This window comes from Bombus terrestris, chromosome 13 (genome assembly GCF_910591885.1).
Source record: "Bombus terrestris chromosome 13, iyBomTerr1.2, whole genome shotgun sequence".
In the NCBI taxonomy this organism is placed as follows: Eukaryota; Metazoa; Arthropoda; class Insecta; order Hymenoptera; family Apidae; genus Bombus; species Bombus terrestris.
The window spans coordinates 11,858,922-11,883,828 of record NC_063281.1 but is presented as its reverse complement, the minus strand read 5'-3'; the positions used below and the strand labels follow the sequence as shown (position 1 = coordinate 11,883,828).

At 50.3% G+C, this 24,907-nt stretch overlaps 1 protein-coding gene across 5 annotated transcripts in view; it reads right to left on the bottom strand.

Annotated features, from left to right (window-relative positions):
- The window catches only part of LOC100650416 (protein tiptop), an 89,609-nt gene that overhangs the window by 12,913 nt on the left and 51,789 nt on the right, over positions 1-24,907 (bottom strand). For 3 of the 5 annotated variants that reach the window (XM_048411581.1, XM_048411582.1, XM_020866109.2), the window contains one exon: positions 22,096-22,227. The exons of 1 other annotated variant lie outside the window; for it this stretch is intronic. In XM_048411581.1, coding sequence (XP_048267538.1) covers positions 22,096-22,162 — 67 coding nt within the window. In that variant the 5' untranslated portion in view covers positions 22,163-22,227. Of the gene's footprint in view, positions 1-15,778; positions 15,895-22,095; positions 22,228-24,907 lie in introns of those variants that run through there. One more of the 5 variants, XM_048411584.1, reaches the window with a different exon arrangement.

Genomic DNA, 24,907 nt, shown 5'->3' with positions numbered 1-24,907 from the left:
GTAAGAAAGTCGCGTGAATGGCGAATGGTCATCGGGGAGGACGAAATTCATCGAACGTAAGAATTTCGGTTGCGCGAAGAGATGGTTTTAATACGCTCGCTAACGACGCCGCCCGCGGCGAAGTTTCGCGATATCGGTCTCGATAGGAGTAGAAGCACGGGAAAACGATCGAGTAAATTGCGTCGCGCGTACTTGGCCGAACGGTATTAATGATCGGGCACGCACGGTCGCGCCATCGGTGCGTCCGCTGATGCAGGCAGGACGACTGGATGATGGATGATAGATGATGGTATACGCGCGTCCGGTAAGACCGACCGTTCTTTTCGTTTGTTCTCGTTCGTTCCTTGGTCGGTTCGTTCGGCCGGTCGATCGCGCAACAGGCGACAGTGATGATCGATGCATGGCTGCCGTAGCTGCTGCCGTGGCTGCTGCTGTTGCTCCCACTTAAAAAGCTGAAATCCGCAAACCCGTTTTGCAGTCGGTTCGTCGCGCTCCAGCTCCCCCGCTCGCAACGTGCCGCGTTGTTTCGCGCGTGTCCAACCGCGCGTTATCCACCGGAAATGAACGATATGCTTTCACCGGTACCCGGCGGTGGTACACGGAAATCGTACATCTATCGATCGCGAGAGAAACGAAATTTCGATGGTTTCAAAAGGTCAGGGTTTCCGTACACTTCCGAGAGCTAACAGTTGTAACGAAATTGGCTAGGCATCTAGGCAACAGATAGCGAATTTGCATCGTCGAATCTCAGCTTGAAGTAACGCGTACGTTATTATATAACGTAGCATCGTTTGCACGATCGAACGAATCAGCTTTACGTATATCCTGTTATCCGAGCTACGATCGAGCGAGTACGTACATAAATAACGCGTGAGAAGAAACTGACAAGACTATATAGATTAATTTCTTCGTTTCCAACGACTTGCCAGCTCGAACGTAAGACAGAACTTGGTGATCTGGTCGGATACAGTTCCTCTGTATATGATTACAGTTACGCGTACGGTAATTTCGCGATACGACGAACGCTACTTGAAACACGTAAGTTCAAAAGCCTCGACGATTTTACGATCTCGCTATATACGTTCCTTCAACGGTAGCTACCAAATTTCGTCCCGATCGGCCACTATTTGGTATCGTTCGGAGGGACGTTCGCGTTCGATCTTCTTCGAGGATTCACGATGCGTTATGGTCAGACGCGAACGCAAACGCGCGGTTTAAGCGGATGGCGGCGGAAGCGAGGAAAGGATGTCGGCGGTGGCGGCGGCGGCGGTGGGTCGAGAAGCCACGGGGCGACGGTCTGGCGAGGTGGAAGAGGAGAGATGACAGGAGGACGCCTTCATCACGATATCCGTCACTCTTCTTCCCCCCCCCCCCTCCCTGTCCTCGTTCTTCGACCGTAACCTCCGAATCTCCTCGTCCTCCGCGTCTCTTTCTTCCACTCGCCGTCACGCCGCCTTTCGAAATGTCACTCCTGTTACCGACTGCTGGTGCAGAGGCCGTGACAACAATAATTGTCAGCGAAGTAACGTCTCTCGAGTCGGCTACGGACAGGAGACGAAGCAGCGGGAGAGAGTTAAAAAGTCGGAGGATGGGATAGCGAGGCGGGAGCAGCTCTCTCGCCGGGAGAAAGGACACCGGGAAGAGAGAAAGGGAAGCAGAAAAGAGGGAAAGGATAGCGCGGGGCGGATGGTGCAAGCTCGAGTACGCGAGAAAGAGCGGACGGTTCGCTCTATTTATAGAACCGGCAACAAACACGAAGCAGCTGGTGTCGATCCGTCCGGTTATCGTTTCGTTTACACAGCCTCTGCGTGTCGCGGCCCCCGCGCGAAGTGGTCGCGCGAGAAACGAGGGCCGAATTCTCCAACCGACGAGCTTCGCCGTTTGCGTCCTAACGCTCGGTCCGTACCGACTACGTACACTGTTCCCCAACAGACACACTGTATCGCGTCCACTGCTGGGAATAGTTCGCGAGCAGAGCGCAAGCAAATTTGACACGTTTTACATTTTGCTACGCAGACAGAAACGTTTAGGAGCTTATAAATGGTTATACAACTATACATAGAGCGGTAGTCATCGATCAACGGTGCAACACTCTGCGACGCGTATTTTCTAAATTATCACGCTGGCAAAAAATTCCTAGAGTTTGTAAATGCCGCCAGTTACGCGTTGACACTAGGAACATCGGTAATCGGCGACGGTAGAGCCAAGCGAGCGTTAACTACCGGTACACCATGTACGCGCCTATTCGACGTTTTAACCGAGGAGGATAGCATTGTTCGCGAAAACTATTAGCGAACATGTTTGCCAATGAGTGCGCGCTTTCGAACGCTGCTCGCTAATCGTAAAAGTATTCACGTCGCGTAATACTTGCATTGAACGCGTTTGATTCTGCAATCCGATTCGATCGATCGATCGATCGATCGATCGATGAGAGGAAATCTCAGGCACAACGAGTACGACGACCCTTTCGAGTCTCGTTCGTCGCTAGAAGCCGATGACTCGTGACAGCCGTGAAAAAATAAGACGCCTGACTGGACTTTGTATCTTAATCCCGAAGGAGAGTGGATGTGTCCCGTGAAACGACCGACTGGCCGGTCTTTCGCTGTGAGGAACGGTTCCCGAAATAGGCTGCCGGCGCGAACGAACGACCGCCTCACCGATCCGTCCTAATAAATATTGTGTCAACGTAAATAAGTACGATGCCTCGTGGTGCGCGCGAGTCTGCCGGTGAAGATGGTGCACGGACAGAAGCCGATCCGTCCTCTGGATGACGGACGGCTGATGTACGCAAGGACAGGTGCGCGCATCTCTCGATCTCCTCACCCTTTCGCTTCGCTCTGCTCTGCCATAGAAGCACGACACGCCGTGACGCGTTCCTCTTTGCTCTCGAGAACGTCGCGACGAAAGAATTTCGTAGTCTCCACCCGATAAAACGCGTGCGTCGTCGCGGCTACGGTGTTTCGTTGCTACACGAAACGTCGATTTTTGCGGTAATATTCGAGCCGCGAAACCAACGCGAGTGACTACACCGCTTCGAGGACGGCACTGATCTATAAATAATCTTGTGTAACGTAGCACGGAACGCGGTTTACGAGCAACGGTATATCGACGGGTTCAGCAGGGCGATCGACACGAAGAATAATCTCAAAGACGGTTCGTTTCGTAGTGGCTTTCAACGACACGCATGGTACGGGCAAGAAATTTTCCGCCTGTTTAGGAAGGACGCGTACTCCGATATCGATCGGCCGGTCCTGTGTCGGCCGAACAGTCGGTCGGTTGGTCGGCCGACATAGCCTCGGCTATCTAGGCAGCCGAAGCAGTCAGTCAGTCGTCGAGTCGGTTCTCGTCGTCGTCGTGGTCGTCGCCGTGGTCGTCGCCGTGGTCGTCGTTGTCGTCATGGCTGTCGGTATCGAAGGAAAGTCTAGAAACGGTTCCAGTGCAGTCGCGAGGGGGCCGGTACCGAGGTCGGAGCAGATTTATGCGACACACATGCGGCAAAGCGTATAACTCACTCGCACGCCCATAATATCTTCCCCCGATCCCTTCGGCCGCCGCTTTGCCTCGCTTCTTAGCCCCCCAAAGGCATCGAGATGAGAGACAGATACACCAATAACGCCGAACCAGGCCGTCGCAACGATATTTATTACGAATTGCTAGGGATTATGTTATGTCAGTGGTTCTCATTGCCCGACGAACCAAGAATACCCGCCGCCTTCGATTCACCTTCCGTTTCTCTATTCACCTTCCTCTTTCTCTGCAGCTGGCGATCGCGTATCTCGGATTCTCTACATTGTACCGTAAAATATGTAGGTTGGAAAACGATGGTGTGCGACGTGGACGAAGGGTTCGTAGAGGGCCGGAATGAGACGAGGAGACGCGAGAAAGAGTGGCAATAACAGACGGGGTTAACGGTGCCCGTACCGTGGCTAGTTAGTTGGAGATCGTACCACCTTTGTTTGCACGCCCCACCTTCGGCTTCGACGCGACAGCACACACGCGCGTACGTGTACGTGCACGCACACCATCGTGCCGGCGGTAGCCGTGGCATTATATCGTGAGCACAGAAGTAATTTATAGTTGCAATAATTTATTGGGTACCATGGGGTTTATACTTGCCTGACGTGTAGCCATCCGTCACCGTCAGTGACGTCACCTCCCTCCACATAATGACTACCTACGCCCCCCCTCTTCCCTCCCGCCGACTCCTCCCGTCCGCTCCAGTCGTCGTACCCCCTTCCTACCTCGGTTACCGTACACCCTTCTGCCTAACCAACCCCACTCTTGCTACTCGCCGGTCGGACGATTTCTCCGGTCGCGACTCCAATTTACCTCGTCTCGTGTCCACTTCGCGATACGCGTTTTCTTTTCTTCGTACCGATGATAATGGACCGCGCGAAGAAGAGCAAATTTCGCTGGCTTTTAACCCTTTGCGATGTGCCCCACGGTCAGTGAAACACCTTTCGTCCAACGTTGCAACTGTGCGCCTATCGCACGACGTCGGAGAGCCACGGTGACGATACGTTGAGCGAGCACGTTTCACGAATACGAATCAGAGTTTTTGATTCTCCGTAGGCAACTCGAATGGTTCACGCTCCGATCGAAATTTTATTCGGTCGGAGTTTTCTCTATTTCGGTTAAACATCGATCGTACGATAAGCGTCGCGGCATCGTTTTCCGAAGCTTGGAACGGTGAAAACGATTACGAAAGAACGAAAATACGCGAGTTTGATTGGATCGGGTACGACACAGTTTGTAACGAAGAAAGATACTCGAGCTAAGCGCGTGCAATAACGTTCGAAATAAACGCCGGGTGTCTTGTACCACGTACGTTGCCCCATCGATTTAAAATTTTATCACCGTCCGATGGGAATAAAATTTCGAACGATCTCGACTATGACGCGTCTAATCTACGTTCGTAGAATTTTTCTACGGCAAACGTTGAAATACTTTCGTACGCCGAGATTGCGCGGATTGAACGCTGCGAGGGTTAATACGTGAGCGCAGGAAGTTGTCGCGAATCAGGCGGAACCGCGAGTCGGGCGTCGCGTCGCATCGAGAGGCCAAAGTACCGGAACGACGGGAGCAGTGTCCCGTCTCGCAGTCACCAGAGGCACCTCTTGATGGCTGCCAGAGACGAGGAGTCGGTCCAGAACTAGATATGCTCGTCACGTTTCTAGCTCGCCTTGCACGGGAGGGGAGCGGGCAAAGAGAGACGGAGAAAGAGGAGGTGGAAGAGGCGAAGGTGTCGTGGAGAGGGTGATATCGCACACGGTGTCGGTACTGTCGCAGGAAGCCGACGCGACGTTGCGAGTGGAAATGACGTTGACGGGCGTTTGTCACTGTCCTCGGCAAATAATATCCAACACCGCCCGGTGTATACCCATCCTATTACCTCCACGAAGCTTTCTCCGTGTGCACAGGCGACCGTGGAAAAGAGACTCGTGTACGAGGAACGAGATGGAAGCCGTGCGTGTATGTGTATGTGTGTGTGTGTGTGTCGTTGCTTGTATGTTTGCGCGCGAAAGCTGCCATGTGTTGTGTCGTACACGGGCATAATCGTCCGTGCACAACGTCCACCAAAGAATCTTTTTCCACGCGTCTCGATGTATCTTTCACCGTTCCGCTATATTTGCATTCGGTTAACGGGGGATGGTTACGAATAACGAGGGAAAAATACGCTGATAGAATAAAGTCGATTCCTGACTCGTCACCGGTATGCGTCTTTCCACCGTTGCTGGAGCAAAGCTGAGTTTTCGTTGTGGTACAATTTCGAAACGATACGCGTTATTTATCTAATCGTACTTGGCTATGCCAGCGAAAGAATAATAAATTAGGCTTATCTGAATCTCGCACGCATTTCCAACCGTAACGTATCGCGGTTCTTGGCTATCGAATTAGCATCGCCTGGAAACTCGATATTTTCATTTTTCTTCTTAAGGGTAACAGGAAATAAATCGCGAAGGTAATAGAGTGAGTAAAGGTGAGAACACGGCTACTTTCAGTCGACTCTGGCTATTTTCAATGGCATTCGAGTCTAGTCAATCGCTTGACCATGGAAACTGTAACAACGCGAGGCTCTTCGATATCGTGTAATCGGTTAAATAATTGCCGTCGTATATATGCACGATTGTATAGCGTAGTAATAATTTGAACAACCAAGGACAACTCGCCGTCTCACCGACATGCGCGTGTACGAAATATTTTACTTGGAAATTTCTGCATACGATCTTAATTCGTTGATAATCATAAAAATAGATAACGGGTGAGTTTTTTCTTGCAACCGTGCATCGTACTAATCCGGTGGTAGAGGATAATTAGAAATTATTGGAGCCGACGGAACAGACAGCCGACTGCTAGCTAGGAAAGAAGGAGAGTAATGGCATCGACTGGATCGGGGAAGTTCGCCGGGTTAGAAGGTGGAAAGGCTGAAGGGTCTTGGCGACAGCCGTCAATCGATTGTCAACCGGGTCAGGCGACCAACCTAACCTAAGCCCTGCTATCCTCCTCCTTGTGCTGGTACTTGCGCGCGTATTCGTTTCTACCGTACGCGGAGCCCTCGCCTTCTTCCGATATAGCCACGTTTACAGCCCCTACACTTCCCTCTCGTGACCTTCCTCGGCTTCCTCTTTTTCTTCGTCACCGCGAGCGTTACACTGCGCTCCGTTTTCGCCGATATAATCGCAACGTTCGGAAAGGAAAAGAAAAGACGGAATGGGACACACGACCGCAACGGATTAACCGGTAACGGCGAGTCGAATAGTCGATCGTAGCCGTGAACGATAATCGAACGAACGCGGCTGTAAACAGGGTCCTTCGGTCGCGGTAATTCCCCTGGTGGTTGCCGTGGAACGGTTTCTCTCGTCTGGATTCTCCGGCCGAGCAATAAACTCGTCCGCCGCTCGTCTCGAGAAGGTTGAAAATTAGGGTTATTCGTAATTGCGGGCGATCGAGCGAAATTCGGAGCTTAATTCGACGGTGTACACCCACCGTGTGGTTCTGGTATAAACGGGTCCGTGGAACGAGCGATCCTCTGACAATTTGTCGGGCTTACCGCAATAACGATCCCGCGGCTAGTTCGCGGAATTTTGTCTGAGATCATAAACCGAGGGCTGTGATTAAGGGCCGGTCGATCGGCTGCCGGTTTAGGGGTTACCGTGTTTCTTTGGCGCCGAGTACGCTCGTTGTGTCGATTCTCACGAGGAAAACTCGCGATAATTTGGTGGAACGTGAGCGAACGACTCGTGCTCGATGCAACGCATCCGGTAGCGGGTTCGGAATTTCGGATAAGCGACGTGCTGAAAGCTCGGCGAGGGTGGAAAGGATCGTCGAGGGGGAACTTAATCGAGCGTCGAGAACCGCGCGGCGTTCAATTTGCCTCGATTAACGTTTGCCGCGTGACGGCGAACGAACGAGCCAGCGAGCACATCGGTCGAGCATCCCATCGAATCTCAATTCCTGCGAACCGGAGCAATAGAGACACGAGAGGAGACAGGGATGACGCCGGTGCAAGGAAAGGCAGGCGAAATCCTTCGCATCCCTCGAGGAGGGTAAACACACGGCAACCAGATCGAATGCGAAATGTTTCTCCAACGACGTATCTTACGTCTCGTCCATCCTGCAATTTTTCCGGTTTACGAGTTTCCCTCGTCTCTCTGGGCTCGACGAGCGGTCGTACAATCGCGAGCATACTCGTGGACGTTGGCAGAGAGCTTATTTCGCGGGCTAAGGGAGTAGGCAGCCGTCTAGCAGCCGCCGTTCCACACCCTCCCCGCCGCACCGTCGATATCAAGACAGCCGTCCGACAGATCAATGCCGTGAACGGCGACGACGCCTGGGCGTCCACCGTCGTCCGAAGAGACGACGAACGACTTCCACTTGACGGACGTGACCGGCCCGCTAGCCGCGTTGCGCTTTCGTCGTCGTGTTCGACCACCGCAGCGTTCTAAATTATTGCATCGGTCGAGCGTTACAAGAGCAACGCGATGTTCCTTGGAACGAGTCCACGCGATCGTGATAGACGTTCGTTTCCTCGGACGATACGAGCGTGACCAAAGTAGGAAAAGGCTGCAGGAACCACACCCGTTGTCGCTACGGTACGCCGGTATTTGGATACTTCGTTGTCGTCGCGAATATATAAAATACGCTTCGGGTGAAACCATCGCGTCGAATTTTTAGTACGCGTTAAACGCTGAACTACGTAGAGAAAACTACGTACGCGTTATCGTAACAAGAAGTAGAAAATTAAGAGGGAGGAAACGTCTCTATTTTATTTTTATTATCGTACGCTTTGAAAATGTAACGAGGATATAGAACAATCCTGTTGCACGGTGATTTGCAAATCGGTAACGTTGGTTAATGTGCTGGTAACGGATTATAGATTAGTTAGACTGTTCAGAACTTTACAATTTTGCGTTAAACGAAACGACTCTCGACAAATTGTAATTCGTACATCATTTTGCAAAATTTCAATCGGTCTATTAGCAAACTTGTTCCAATTATATCGGAGAATTCGCCGGTATCGATTAATTTGTCATTTGAGTCGTGTAAAATTTCGCGAATCGTGCAAAACACCTCCTACGTATCTATATCGCAAATAACTATCAACGGTAGAGTGCAAGCTCTGTACAGCAGCATCGTGCGTTGGCGACAGAAACGACAGGACGAGTTGATCAGAGGATTTCGTCTTGGTGTCGTTAGAACGGAAAAGCGAAAAAGGGGAAAAAGCGGAGATGGGACGGGGGACAAGCAGTCAGTCCGAGTCCCTTCCACGAGACTTCCGAATATCGTCCCGGAGAGTGGTTTATTGGTTTTGTCTGGCGTGGATCTCCGGTGAATCCTCGAATCTCGTCGACGCAGAGAACGGTAACGGGATGCCGGAGCTTGCTATCCCTAGCGTAGGGTGCCGGGCACGATTAAAGGGGGGTGACGATCCGTGACGTAGAGTTATTTCGGAGTGGTCTGGGACGGTGTGTCCTCCGCGGTGAAACGGCAGAGAATTCGTAGTAAACGTATGTAGCCACGACCTCCTTTCTTCACCAGCACGACCAAGAGAACGCGAAACGCGCATTCCTCGCGTGTCCCGCGCTGTCCATTTCGTCGACAGACCCCGAAAGTACACCGGACCGCGATGAAACTAACCTCGACCAACTGCTACACTCGCTGCCCGCCTCTTTCGATATCCGTTTCTTCCGTTTCCGCGTCTTTCTTTCCGAATTTTCCACCGTCCGAATCCGTACCAAGAAAGAACGTTGTTCCGACACGTACGTAGTATCTCCGGAGTGGCGTACACGCGTAACTACGATTCCCGGGGTCGATTAAACGATCCAGATTGATACATCGTCCGTCGAGATACGTCGAAAGTTGAACTCGGCTGTCCGAAGGAAGCTGAAGCATTCGACGGCACACATCCGCGCCGAAAGACCGTGGGGTGTGGTACACGAGGGACGAACGTTTCGTTGCAGCAACCGGAGAGAGAGAGAGAGAGAGAGAGAGAGAGAGAGAGAGAGAGGAAGCTTCGATCCCCTTTCCTTTGCCCCCTTTTCGCTCCATCTCGTTCGTCGTAGGAAGGATCGTGTGCGTGCGAGCGAACAAGTGCATTCGACGGAAGAGCGGAGAGGAAAAAGCCAGAGAGAAAGCGAAACAGAGTTGGTGAGAGATAGGGAATAGGATGGAGCGAGCAAGGGAGAGAGCAAACGCAAAGAGAGAACAAGGGGGATCTAAAGAGGGTGCGAGGGAGAGGGTAGCTGTTTCATCTGTCACCTGCAGACGCCGCCTTCCTTTCCGTCATCGTCCCTCTCAGCCGAGCGGCAACCACCCCCAGCGACCCCCTTTAATAATAACAACAATAGAGCCGGACTAGCAGCGGTCGGTCGACGCGGTGGCATGTGGACTGGGAAGTGGGGACACAGGGGGTCGGAGGGCAAGGGCCAGGGGGCAGGAGGCAGCAGAGGGTTGCACGGGGAAGGAGCGGAGCGTCGGTGGGACGGTACGGGTCACAAGACGGCCGTGTCACGTCCGCTTCCAGCCTCGACCCTTCTCCTCGACAGGTCCACCCCGCGCGTCAACTTCACCCAGGGATGTAGTGGACCACCTTGAGTTTCGCCAGCGTCCGTACGTTCGATACCGTAGCGCGCGCAACCACGCGACCACTTTGTTCGTCGAGCTGCCGCTTTCACGTTCAGCACCGTCTCCGCGCTCATCGTCGGTCAACCTTGCAACAGCTCGCGTTTCGCTCGACCGTCAGGAAATTATTCGCGGAACGACCTACCGTACTCGTTCCATCGTTGCGACACGGTATCGTCGTTCGGCGTCGAACGTTCTTCGTACAGAGAAATATTCGTTCAAGCACCGAGAAACGAGATCCGGCCCTGACTACCGCGCACAACCCTTTCCTACCCTCTCCCTTTCTCTCTTCCTCTTATTCCTTTTATCATCGTTGGTTCGTCCGTACGTCCAGGCCGGTATGGACCGTCTCTCTCGCGACCCTTATTACGCGTCGCTGCTCGACTTCATCAGGGAAATGTCGCGGCGGTCTCTGGCGCGCGAGCATTAACTTACGCGCACAGCGACCGCCGGCCGCGTTCGTGCACGCTACGCGGCTATGCTAATGTCCAAAAACGACGCCGTGTGCGTGGATGCATCTGCAGTATTTCGCGATAATGGCCTCCATGCTGAATGGTGGGGATGAAACCCGCTCCGGGTTCGTACAACGTAATACACCGCAAAAATATAACGCCGAGCCTCCTTTTTTGCCTTTCGGCCTGCGTGTATGTTTCTTTCTCGTGGGCCGCCCCGCCTCTCATCTCCGCGAGTATATCCACGAACACGAAGCGGAACGCGAACGGCTCGGACGAATCGAAAATTCCAAGAGTCAACGGAGCGAAGAGGACGGTTAGCACGATGGTCGGTGAACGAGAGAACGACAGACGATACGGGACCAGAGAGTAGGGGAAAATTCAGATCGCGGACAATGAAATAACTCTTTCCGGAATATACTTTTTGCCGGGTACTCGGTGATTTCGCGCTGATTCGTGACCCACGGACGCGTCCAGAGCATTAATCGTTCGTAATTTCATTCGATTTAATTACCTGGCTGGCGCGCTCGAATCGAACGAGGCATTAAACCGTCCAAACCGAGTCGAATGTTTGCATTTTAATACGCGCCGCTGATGTTCTCCGTTCGCGTACACTTTTACGTTGCCTAATGATAGACGCGTAACGAGCGCGACGCTGCATCAATTAACGCCCGATAATTAGCAGTCGGGATACGCGGTTCGCGCGACCACCACCTATCAGCATTTTTCCTCCATTCGCCAGCGAACGAACGTCCATCGCCGTTGGAAAACCGCGTCCGACCGAACCGAGCGATTTTTATTCGTACAAAGTAAAGATAAAACGGAACGAGAACGAGGCGCCGAGCAGCAAGGGCGCGACCAAGAGTGTGTCACAACCGCGTCCAAACCAGTTCAAGTTTTAGCCGATCGATAAGGTCGTACAAAACTGAAATAATTTGGTAAACGTATAGGCGCGTGCGTTTAACGTCATCCTGTGCCAGTTCGTTCCACGCCGCGCCTCATCGCAACGCGTCGTATCGCATCGCATCGCATCGCATCGCATCGCATCGCGTCGCATCGCATCGCGTCGCATCGCATCGCGTCGCATCGCATCGCGTCGCATCGCATCGCGTCGCACGCATCCTTCCTCTGCCCGTTCTCATTTATTTTTGTCCCGACTTTTTTTCCCCTCGTTCGAAGGGTAATCCAATCGGGAACGATGATTGAATTATTAATTGAATGATGCGCGTGTACGAGGTCGCGCGCGCATTTTCGCGTGCACGTTCTCTCTCTGTCGCCGCGATCGAACGATTGTTCACCGCGAATCGTTCGACGGATAGCGGCGTTTAACGTGGCTGAAAAAAATGTACGTTTAGCGATACGTCGAACGATCGATCGCGAAACGCCAACCATCGATCTCTGCGAAACGATTAACTCTGCAGTGTTCGCGGTTGATGTGGTGGATGCGTGCGAAATGTATTTTTTTTTTTTTTTTTTTTTATTTTTAATACTGCTGCAATTCTTTTTAAACGATATAGTTTCCTATATCGTTTAAAATCACCCAGCTATATCATGCTGAAAGGAAGACTATCGATGTTTTAAGAAAATTTTCCTCTAACTCAGAGGCTTTCTAAAGATAGAAACATACGAGTCGATCGAGAACGACCTAAAGAACGCAGCAGGGTTAATCGTATCTATCGTAAAACTCGCCGATGAAGAGTACCGGTCAACTATGATGACATTTAAGATATGAAATTTGTAGTGCTATGTTTGACAGCTTGCCGGAATTTCTCTCGGATATACTTCGCGTTTTTTCATCATTTCGATCAATTTTAATATTCGTGTGATTATTTTGTCGTTGATTCCATACGCGCTGTTTACGATCGTATAATTCAAATTTTGGAAATTTCCCATTTAATTCGTCTGAAATAAATATCATAAAAATTGTTCTATATATCGAAAATTTCTATGTTTCAAACGTACCGCTATTATCTATCCGCCGTGAACGTTGCAGGATTTATAGATATTTTAACCCGATCATCGATGATTTCGATTAATTGAATTAATTTCGCTGTATCCTTGTACAGTCGCGCGACTTCCGCGAGATTCGTAGCAATACGAGCATCTCGCTCAACTTTTTCTTCTTTCTTTTTCTCGATAAAATTAAAGAACAGCCGTCAGAAGCCGAGAGAAGAAGCTTTGGAAATTGGCGCGAAGGTGGGTGGAAACGCGAGAGAGCAGAAAAAGTAAGAGTCGACGTCGGGAAGAGGTGTACGGCCGCGAAAGGAGCTTTGTCTCGATCGTTGTCGGCCTTGAATAATCTCGTCCTCGGAAATTTGATCGACACCGGTCAAACGGGTCGACCGGACTTCAAATACGCAGGTACGAGATTCTTGGCTCTTGGCTCTTGCCTCTCTTCTCCTCTCTTTTCTTTATACCATCTCGCTTCTTCTTTCCTCCTCTCTCTTTCTCTCTCTTTCTGTCTCTGTCTCTCTTCCCCTTTCTCTTTCTCGATCACTCAACATTTACGCGAACGACGTCTCCGGGTCCGACTTCTTCCGTCTCTCGTTCCGTTGGAAACGAACACGTCGGTTAAGGAGGAGCGTGTCTGCTGAGGTCGTCCGAAGACGAGCACCCTGGAGAAGCAGAAGAACGACAGCATCGATCCTCCTCTTCCTGCAGGAGAGAAGCGAACACCGAACGAAACGAAAAGGCACAAGGCCGGAATAACTCGGAAAGTGTCGGAACGATAATCTGACGGCAGCAACGTGACGGACGGACGGGACGTCCACTTCGCGTCCATTTGCTTCTCCTTTCTCTCTGTCTCTCTTTCTCCTTCTCTCTCTCTCTCTCTCTCTCTTTCTCCTCCTTTTCTCCTTCCTGCTCCGTCGAGCCCCTTTCTACAAGCGCGCGCGTCCTACAGCTTCCCGCAGATCTAGACAAGCGTTAAACGTCGATTAAACTTCGACGACGGACACCTATGTGCCTTTGAAACGCATCGCGCTCAACGTACGGAGCATCGTTTACCGATATTCGCCTCGCGAGACATCGGCCACGATTGTGTAACGTTGCTCGATTCGAAAATGTAAGAATTCGCGAGATAAACGCGTGTAACGTACACAGGTGTGCACGTACAGTGGTCCACGAAAGTATTTGGCTATGTTAATCGAGTTTAAATTTAGAAACTCCGAGATATTCGTTACAGGTATACATCCTCGTCTCTCCCTGTCTTTTCGTGTCTAAATTTGACAAATCAAGCTAAAAGTATCCGCTAAACGTTAAAAAACGATTTATCGGTATAAATAGATCGATATCTTTTCGTGGAGAATGTCCAGCTGAATCGTTGGAAAGGTTATGAAAAATATGGCGTGACATTTAAAAAACTAAGAGTCACCTCGGCATGCCAGGAAATGTAACGAATTAAAAAGTCACACTCTGTTTCGGCTGTTTCGAATACAACGAATTCTCTTTTGCTGACTAACGGTGCCGTATATTTAATTAAACGATCGATTATCCATTGCGTTAATAAGCCTCGATATTCCATAGCACGGTGGATACGAATTGCAGAATTTTTTACGAAATACGTATCTTTCGTTACGTCGGCAATGAAATCTCTGAAAAATGTTTTATATAACGCAAACAAGCTTATACGATACGTACAAACTTTCCACGGTAAATTCTCGATACTTTCATGAACCAGCAATGGGCCGTGATTTTATTAATACGTTTAATAACGATAAAAGGGTAAATAAACGGATGAATTAAAAACACTTATCGATGAAAACGTATGCATAGACAAAGTTTGGCGTTCCACAGAGAATCACATGGAACGTAAAGTACGTAGGTGATGTGTGGCGAACCACGTCGCGGACGAAACACGGGACAGGACAGTGCGGGATAGGACGGGGCGGGGCGGGATCGAGCCGAGAAACCCAAGCGGGGTCCAGTGGTCTTGTTTCCGAATATTAATTCCAGTCCCGTCATCTCGAGTCGTCGTCCGAGTGTGCGGGACGAGACGAAAGCCAGGTGCATCGAGACGGATCGAGGTCGTCACGACGGGGATATTAATTGCGATGCGTCGCCTACGAGAGAGAGGCGAAAGCGAGGTCTCTTCGATGGCTTCTTCTTATTCCTACGACGCGATGTCGCGGCGATTGATTCCGACAAGCATAACCGGACAGCGTGTAATCGGAATAATTGACGTCGATGGAAGCGCGTCGAACGGAAAACGATCGTGTACCGATTCGCCGTGAGTCGCGAATCGTTGCTATCTGGTGGACACGGAGGTGAATGTAAGAGCGAAGCCGGAAAAGTAGAGGCACCAGAAGCAGCTGGATACTTTTGACGCGAAGCTCGAAAAGCCTATTGTGCGTTCGTTTGAAAGGCACGGTTGGGATCGGTGGCCGCGATACCATCTAGCGAGATCGAGCGTCGTCCGCGGCCACGATCGCGGCGAATTAAGAACGACCGGAGGCTACCGCGCCGCCCGCTGGCAGGTGCTTGTGGACCGTATTATTCGCCGCCTGCTTATCGTTCGCCCTCGCATAAATTCAAGCGAAAGAACACGCGACTTCGCGGCGAGAATCGCGATCCACGAGTCGCGACCGTGTTCCTGCCGCTCGTTCCGCGAATCTCCCTCGACGTTTCGTCCGATGCTTCGTTTCAGTCGTTTTGTACTTTCACCCGTCGTCCGCGTGAATTTTTCTTCGCTCGCCGAACGATACTTTGGCCATACTCCTTCTGTCACGGCTGCCTCAACAGTTCCGTCTGTTCAATTTTTTCTTCTGTTTTTTTTTTTTTCTTTTTTCTTCGTGAATTATTATGTATATTTTTAAGCGCGATAGTGGCCGGAACGAAAGTTCGTGGGAACGCGCATACGTTGTAATCTCTTACTCGTCCGATACAAATTTCGCGAAACATAGTGGCGTCTGTCGTAGTTTTCGTTGGAAAAACTCGAACGGTTTCGCTAGGATAGTCGCGCGACTATTTCTCGAAGATAGGAAAATTGTATTTTTCATATTGATGTAAGTTAAAACTTGGAGAATCTGGATTTAGTTGCGTATTAAAAATGTTAAATGTACGTTGCACGTAATTTCACGATCGATCAATCGATTAATTTATCGTCTGCCGTGACACGTCGTTACGACTCGACGGAATATAAGGAACTCTTTGTATCATTAATCGCAGAACAGTATTTTATGATAACTAGCAGTGAACTGACTTACATCATTATGATTCTTAACCATCCAACCGAAGGTACGTGGATCACGGTTTGCAGATAAGGTCGAGGCCCACTCCATGGAAGCAGATCCAAATCTTGGTGAGAACAACTGTGCGCCCACTGTGAGAAGGGTGAAAACGCGTCTATTAAACCGAACACCAGCGTATTTCTCGTCCGTTCACGTCATGCAAACATCGACTCGTCGATCCTCGGCGAATCACGAAGCCAGTCGGGTCGCTTTCGCGATATCGCTTACCCGGTTTTGCCCGGTCCTCCTACGGTCGTCGACGGAAATAGACGATACGCGTGGCAATAAATATCTCCGTATTATAATTAAGCCGCATCCAAGAACCGTGGCATAGGCGTTATGTACGAGAGACACGCAGATAGATGGACGACCGAATGTACGCGGCGCATCACGGTGTTCGTCGCGAGCTCGACGAACGTGTGAGAGGATCGACGGTGTGAAGGAGGCAGGAAGGAGGCGAGGAGGAGGATTGGTGAGACGCGACGAAGACGAAAAGTCAGAGAGGCCGAAGAGTCGAAGAACGAGGAGAGACAGGCAACTTCTTTGGACGCGATCTTGGGAACGAAGGCGCGCTTAGCAACCGTAACTCGTCGTAGTTATCGGTAGTGGACAGTTATATCGACGCGGTTGGTTGGAAGCGTACGCGCGGATGGCGTTTCAGTGGCGCGCGGCATCGCATCGGCGAGCTACGAGCGAGGAACGAGCACGGCCTTGTCAGCCCGTCCGGCACGTCCGTCTGTTGCTCCTTGAGTGGCAGCGATTCATTCCGCTCTCCTTACACTCCCGTGTACCGCTCGCTCCTACCGCTTCTTCGAGCCAAACCAACCAACAACACATCGATGCACCAACGCGTCTCACACCGACTCCACTTGGCCGCGTCAACGTTTTACTCTCGCTCGATTTTACGTTGCACCGGTGCTACACTGTATGCAAGTAAGTAACTAAGTAAGTAAGTACACCGGATTCTCGTCTTTTTCTTTTTTCTTTTTTCCTTTTTCTCTCCATTTCCTTTTTCCGTTACGGAACGATCTCTGTCTACGATCGAACTTTCGTTGAACCGGTATTAGGTAGACGGAATGCGCTCACAGTTCGAAACGGTTTTAATCGCCGCGAAACCCGTTCTCCGTTTCTGATTAATTTTCAACCTGGACATTTTGCCAGATACGACGAGGCGTAATTGAAAAAGAAGAAAAATGCCGATTCTTATGTCGCGGTATAAATTGCCGATTAATCAACGTCCCGCGGTGGCGTATATGCAAACGCACAAGCTAGAAAACGAGATTATTAATCGATTGGTAAACGGGAGATCGCGATCCAGATAATCGAGCGCGCGGATCGTCACGGCAAGGTACAAGGCCATCCAGTTCCTCCAACGCGTGGTCTAATTATGTATTTGTCTACGGTATTCCACGTCGTCTTTGTTATCCTTGGCGCGATCGTAATCGCGTTCTGGACTTGGTGGTCGTCGCCGACAAGCCCGGAAGGATGAATTCAACTGCGGTCGACCATGTCAGCCCTCGCAGGTCCTCGTATAGTCGCTCGTACTTTCCTCCCTAGTCGCGACGCGACGCTTCCCGAGCGTACAGTTTGGCCAGCAGCCGTAGCCGCACAGCCGCAGCCGACTAATATCTCGTTCTTTTGTTGCGTTTCGCGACAATTCGCCTGCCTACGCTCGCAACGAATTTCAGGCTGATTATTCGGGGCGGTGGAGTGACGTCGGTTCGCTGGATTAAAATGCTGCTAGTAGGACTACCCGCGGAAATGCGAAGGGAGAAACTGTCGAGAGGGAGGGAATATACGGCGCGCTACCCTCGGGGAGTACGGTTGCTTCTTCCGCCCTTCCTTCCGCCAGTCGTCCGTCCTGTTTCCTCTTTTCCCACTTTTATAATCGAAGATGACGTATCGAAGGCGCGTCGATTCGGATCAATTAGACGCGACGCGAGCGAACGACACCCGCGGCGAGTGCAACGCACACGTAGCAAGTGCCAGGGCTGTGTTGCGTAATTGAACTAATATTATTAGCGAAATTTTACGTGTCGCTAGTCGAAGAGAATTAAGTGCTTTTACAAAAGCAACTGCTGCTCCGGTTTCGCAATTTTATCGTTTCATTAAACGCAGTTACTTCGTGATATAATTACAAAAACACTTACGGCGATTACGTAACACGACGGACGTATCGTTGAAACACTTTCAAACGTATCGACTGAAAATTAACGACGGTACGTTTTTTATTTTCTCGAAAAATAAAAGAAAAGGAAAATTCGATTGTCGCAGAACGAGAGATCGCGCGATCTTTTACTCGACTGCCTCGAGTTTCTACTTAACGCGGTCGAGTCTCTTTCAGGGGTGTAATCAGAGTTCGGAAAAAACCAAGGTAAGCATATTATGTAGATTCGTAGAAAGATGCGTATTCATTCGTCAAAGTTCTATCATGGTAGACCGATGGTAGAAAGTTGCCGGGGGTAGACGCTCCAACTTTCTGATTTGCATTTTCTCGAGATGGACGGGTGGAGAGACCGAGTAATCGAAGAAGGAACGCGATTTTCGAATAGCCGATTAACGATTTGTGGCTAATAAAATAATAAAAAGGACACGTTGATTCGAAGAAGTTCCGCGTCGTTGAGTTTTCCTTGGTCATGAACGATTGTCGATTCCCTGGACTATTTCTGATGACTCGATGATTTTACGATCGTACTGTTGCGCCGCAACAACGACTTTTATTTTCAGCTGTTCTAAAATTAATAATATCATAATATTATCGATTGGTAAAATATCGTGGAAGAAAGTTCGAGTGTCAACGGCACAACTAGTACCCGATACAAAGAAGTAGGAAAATGGAGTGTTTCTCTGGTGAAACTCGTTCGTCTGCAGCGTGTTTAATTGTTGCGTCACGTAACGGAAATCGCGACGATCGAGTGGCTATGTGATTTCTGATGCATAAAAGGAATGTTAAATCTGTTCGTAGATGGAAACCAACGTCGACGGTGCAGAATGTCTCGCTAGAGGGAATACAGTTTCGGAAGCTAAAGAACGGCGATAGCTCGTGAAAGACGAAGAAGGGCTGAGAGTCGGTCGTTAGCGCGTTTTACGGCGGCATTAAGCTTCTCTTAAACGACGCACGCAAAGTGCTCCTTTCCACACCCCCTGGCGGTCCTTTCTCGTTCTACCGCCGCCAGTTCGTCTCTATCTACCTCGTCGATGCGCTAACCGTTTCGGTTCACCGCCACCCACCTACGGCTACCGGAAAGGTGTTTGCTATCGCGCGAAGATCGTCCCCGAGTCGTTCCGCTCGATTTTCTCCTTACTTTCGTCGCTACTTTTCCGTCGCTTTGCACGCGTTCGCTTTAGAAAACGGTGCCGGTAAAGCGCGAAATCGTAAAGGGAATCGCGAAGAAGCTCGAAAACCGCGAGTGAGCGAAGAAAATCGAGAGGAAAAAGTGAGAGAGGAAGAACCGAGGAAAGAGGAGAATCCAAAAGTAGAACGGAAAGAAAAAGAGGCAAAACGATGATCCTAAGGAAAAGTCGAAGGAATAAGAACAGCGTGTTTCTTCCTCCTACGTATTATCTTTTATCTATTTATTTATTTAACCGACGTAGGTTCTTCGGTATTGCGCACACGAGTGCGTCAAAATGAAATAAAAAAAGAGAAGAACAAACAATAATTTCAAGCTACGATTTTTATAATTTCCTCCGAGATACTATGGATACTGTAAGGGAGGTTACGCCTCCGCGAATGCGATCGACGATAACGTTGCTCGCGGTTGTTCGCAGTAGAGCATAATCTATCGAATGACGATCCAAGTTATCCGAACTAGTTCGGTGCATACAGCGATACGAAGAAGTTGTCTTCTTTTAACGACTATCGTAGGAGCACGTAATTTAAAAAGTTGGAGAATTTCTGCACAACTAACTGATTGAAATTTTGATGTACGCTTTTACGTAGCGATAGGTTTATCCCATAAGTAAACGTATAATATATAAAATATCGAAGAGAAAAGTCGAGATCGTATGGAGAAAGAATGAAGGAAAGTAGGGAAGAAAAAGAGGCGTGAAAGAGGAAAGGAAGCGACGAAAGAAGACACTGAAGAGAAAGTAACCAAGAGATCGTATAGAATTGGACTGGCGACGAACAAAGTGCGGGATTGAACGTATCCGCGACAGAGATCAGACGTCGACTGGTGGGCGTGTATAGATACATATAACGCGGGCAGGTAGACAGGTAGGTACGCGTGCGGCCGTAGAAGAGGACGGGGATGGATACGGGGACGGGATTGGAACGGGAAAGAGGTGGAGAAAGAGAGCAGGGGCGAAGGGTGAAAGAGGCAGCGGGTGCAGGATGAAAGGAGGGAAAAGGTGGAAGAGGGAACGGAGAACGCGGAGGGCACATAAGTCCGGCGCTGACATCGGTGCAACCCTCGCGTCGGACTCGAGTATCGACAGATATTTAAATGAATATTCCTCCGCTGTTAGGGATCCGCTCTTTGAAATCAAAGCAGAAGGTACAACGGTTCATTTAGACGTCCGCCGATATCCCGCGCCAGCCGGACCGTGGATACAGGATTTCGCTTGTCACGTCATTCGAGGGTTATCGCCGAGACCGGCACGATTCCCTGCTAGAGGCTATTGGAGAGAGGAGTCGCGTGTCCCTCGACGACCCCGTTTGTCCGGCACACGCACGCGGACTTGTACTTTATCCGCGTCGGTTATCCGCTTTCGAGCGACGCGATCGTTCGATATCTCTGGCCTGTCTCGAGCGTCATCCAAGGTTCTAGAACGCGCGCGCCATCAAACCTCTTCTTGCACGAACTAGCTTTCGTCGCAATCTTCTGTGTTCGAGCCGCGAGACCCGTGTACCCTCTTTCCCTGCCACCTGTTCCGTATGCGAATTGATACGGTGTCCCAGGTTGAAGTGGGAAAGGGCGAAGAATATACACAGTAGTAGCCGCTTTAGCGTGCACAATGCGGGACCATATCTGTACGTCTATCCGATCAGGTTGCTTCTGTTGCGTTTATAAAAAGTCGACCGCGTAAATATCTACGATCCAATAATATATTTTCGGATTAATCAGCCAGATAATCGCATCGAAAGTGCCGTGAAAGCCGTACCCGATCACGACATCTTCCTAATTTCGTTTCTCGACCGTTTTCATATCGATCCTCGTGATCGACGATCGTAACCGAACATCGACCATCCCAGTCATCCATCCATCGACGTCGTAGATCTCAATCGGCGACTTCCGTTCTCGACGAAGCGAAAGCACCGATGCAGCCGCCTGCGTCTGACCGCGTTGTCATACTTGGGCCCGGTTATCGCGCGAGGTTCGAACGAACATGGATACGCGTTATCGCGTCGAACGGACAACGATTTCCCATCAAAACGTTTCGTTGGATAGCTATGTGCGTTCGAGGTATCGTAAATTAGCGGCAAGAACGCGCGCCGCGTTTACGTTGGGAACGAAAAGCGAGTCTCGTTCCAGGACTATCATCGTCCCTTTGGTTTGCGCTCCGTGGACCGATTCTCGATAGAAACGAGCGACGAGGATCTCCCGTTTCTTGCGACAATTGCGCGCAGAGCAACCGGCAATAAATCTCTCCGGGCATTTCTAATTTCTCCACCGAAATGCACGCACGGACGTAGAACGCACACGCTCTGCGCGACAGCGTCGCGAACTACCGCTTCGACGGTTCTTTTTCTCGACGTCGACTCGTCCGAATAACGAAACACGCTCGACTCGGTCTCTACGCGATAACAGCGTACGATACTTATTTTTTTAACCTGTTAACCGGATTCTGCTGTAATCGGGGAATTAAGAGTCGATAAAACAAGTAGAAAATCTTGAAAAGCATAATTTATTTCCAATAAAAAGGGAGCAAGGACGGCGATTTAACTCGAGTTTTCCGGTTAACAAGTTAACAACGACCTGCCGCAACTTATGAATCAACCATCAAGGGCAGCGAAAGGAAGAGCAAAGAAATGGAAATCATTTAGCTGTAGCCGATGGACAGTTTCGCACGCTATGCAGTTAGACGTGGATATAGCGAAAGAAGGACGCATGCAAGTAGATACGTACTCGTTAACGCGTTTGCATTGTCTTTATACCGATCGAAGGTCAGCGATACGGACGTTCGACTGTCAATCTAGCAAACAAGGATGGAAAGCATAGAAGTAACATGGAAACGCGCGAGAAGCGCGTACAATTACTACGGAAAAATAAAATTGCGTGCAAACGGGAATGCGTGTGCGTGCTCGTGCGTACTGCGCTACGTGCGTTTGCGTGGGTTAAGATATTTACCGGTAAGATTATCGCCGCGTTGCTGCGGCCACCGAAAAGAAGGCCTCGGCTGCTGCTTGCTGCGCATGTCTCCCGTCCGGTGCGACGGCTGCGGGCCGCTCGCTTTTCAAACGATCGGAGACCACTACTTACCTGAAAGAGAAAAAGTCAGAATGGTCACAAAAATTCGTTGGTCGACGAAACTACGCTTAACGCGAGCCCAGATACGAGAAAAGAATTTTCCACCCTCTTTGGCTGTGTTTTTCCGAACGATGGGCGAAACGGCCGAATCGCGTCCCCCGCGCAGCCACAACCAATTCCCGACCCTTCTCTTATCCACCCGTTACCAGCCATCCTAACCGGCCGTATATCTTTCCACCGTACGCCCTCGAAAGCGGCCGCCTTTGTTTCAGATATTTATGAGGCGTTTTAATTCGCGCGCCGCGCCACGCCGCGTCACCCGCCGTCGCCCGACCTCGGTACTCGTCGGCCGTCGTCGCCGCTATTCGACTCCGTTCGTTCGTACTCGGCCGTACTCGGCAGCGCGTCGTGACCGACCAAACGACTAGCGCGGCAAGGGGATGGCCGCGTTAAACCGCTACCATCGGGGGATGAGGAGGCATAATAGGCATAAGGGTGCTCCGATAAAGCGGCAACCGAGCTCTCTTCCCTTCGCGTACCCCTCGTATCCCTCCTCCGCCCACACCACCCTCTTTCCAGACGCAGGCCATAAGCGCGAACAAACTCTCGCTCGTATATCTCGGCTGAATGGTTTGCTCGTGGTGCGGCGCGGCGCGACGGCTTCTCGGCGTATCGCCGGGCTACCATCGCGTTCCCTTTCGTTTCTCTTGGTCTCTCACTCTTTCTCTCTTTTACTCTCTTCTTCTTTCTCTGGTCTCATTTCTCGTTCGTCGCGAACCACCGCGAATAACCGTCGAGCTTCTCGAATTGAACCGAACCGGATCGAAACGCGTTTCTCGTCGCGTCGAATTTCAAACGAACGATATCTGTCTACGTATTCGTTGACTCCGAATCGTTGATCGTTAATCGATAAAAAGTAGAGACGAAAGGAGAGAGTCTTTGTCTGTTTTTCCGTGTCGCGACGTTCTAGAGAGAAACGGTCGCGAACTCGCAGCTACTCCTCTTTACGTCGTAGTCTGTTGCCGAGTTTAACGGCAACAGTACGTCACCCTGTCAGCCCCTTTGCCCCTCCTTGTCCCACGCTTTCCCTCTCTCGCTTTCCTGTTTCTCTCGGCCGTAACAGGGATCTCCGATGCTCTTTCGTTCAACCTTACTCCGTTTCTCTCTCCCTCCCTGCCTGCCCCTCCATCCTTTCGTCCTCGTCCCTCTTATTCTTCGTTGTGCAGCGTCCGCGCGCCGTCCTCGTCGCGCTTTTCTTAACAGCCTTCACTCTCTAAAAGCCTGAGCGTGATCTATGGCAGGACGTTGCGTCACACGGGGAACAGATGCAGTGCTCGTATATTACTCGGCCATATCTAGCGGGCAAACGGAGAGAGAGAGGAGAAAGGCGTTTCGAACAGGGGTGCCAGGGGGACGGTATCGCGTTCGTTCGAAGATCGTTCAACGCCACGTATAGATCGCGATTAATATTCCGATAGCTTTTTTTCCGCTCGATTTCTGACCGAGTCGAGCGACGAAGACAATTTCGGAAAGAAAAAGCGAAAGAGAAAAGAAGAAAACGCGTGAGCAGTTGAAGAATAAGGAGATAAATAAGTAAAACTAGGAGGAATCGGGCAAAAATCGAAGTCGATTCGTAAAAAGCGTGATAAGGTAACGAAGGATCGGAACGCGTGGAGAAGAGGAAACGCGTGTTCGTGAAAATGCTAGCCAGCTGTCTGCGCGTACAGACAGGAGGGAAAGCGGAAGGGAGAGAGTTGGGAGGGAGGCTCGAAAACGCGCGTCGGCAGGGTAGACACTTGGAGAATCCCATAAATCAGGTCAGGGTTGGCGACGGGGGTGGCTGCGCGGCGGTAGTTACAGAAGGGAGGCCAAGGGAGCGGAGAGGAGTTAAGGGAGCTCGCTGCGACTCCGAGAGAGCCGTTAGGTAAAGGTCGACGCACAACAAACCCACGCCGAGAACGCTGAAACGTGGCGCGCATGCTCGTAAAACGTTTGGCGCCAATTCCATTCGACAAGACGGATCGGTGCGTCTTTGAAAGAACCAGCGTTACTCATCGGACTCGATTTTTAGACGCGCAGTCACTTTCGTCATCGGCGAGATACACGCGCGTTTCAAAAATTCGTTGCTTTAGCCTTTCCCTATCGCGTTGCCGTATATGTCAAAGTCGAGAGGTTTATCGTTATTTCCTGTTTAAATAAATAAATTAAATACAGAAACGGCGACACGATTGCGAGGCTATGTACACAGGCTAACGCATTATCGAATCGAGTCGATCTCTTTCCGCATCCTTTCGCAACTTCCCACGTTTGGCGTTTGCAATTATTTTAATTATTTATAATGTGACACGTTTCTATATTTAACGACGTATTCCTGTTTTGTTTCGTTTCACTCGCAACATAACCTCCGGAATTTTATAGCTTTGTAACTTTGTAACTTCTACATTTAGTTTCCCTTGTTGCGTTGCAGGGCCAACGTTCGTTAGTAAATAATAATGACAATAATGATAGTAAATAAAATTATGTGATCAGATCAAGGAGGGTTTTCGACAATTTTGGAAAACATCGATCGTTTCGTCTAAAAGTTAATCGGTAAAAGTTGGTCACATCTTATAGGCAAGAACGAATAGGACGTACGTACGATTGCATGAATTCTTTTCACTGCTTTCAGGTACATAATCAACTCCTGTTTGCT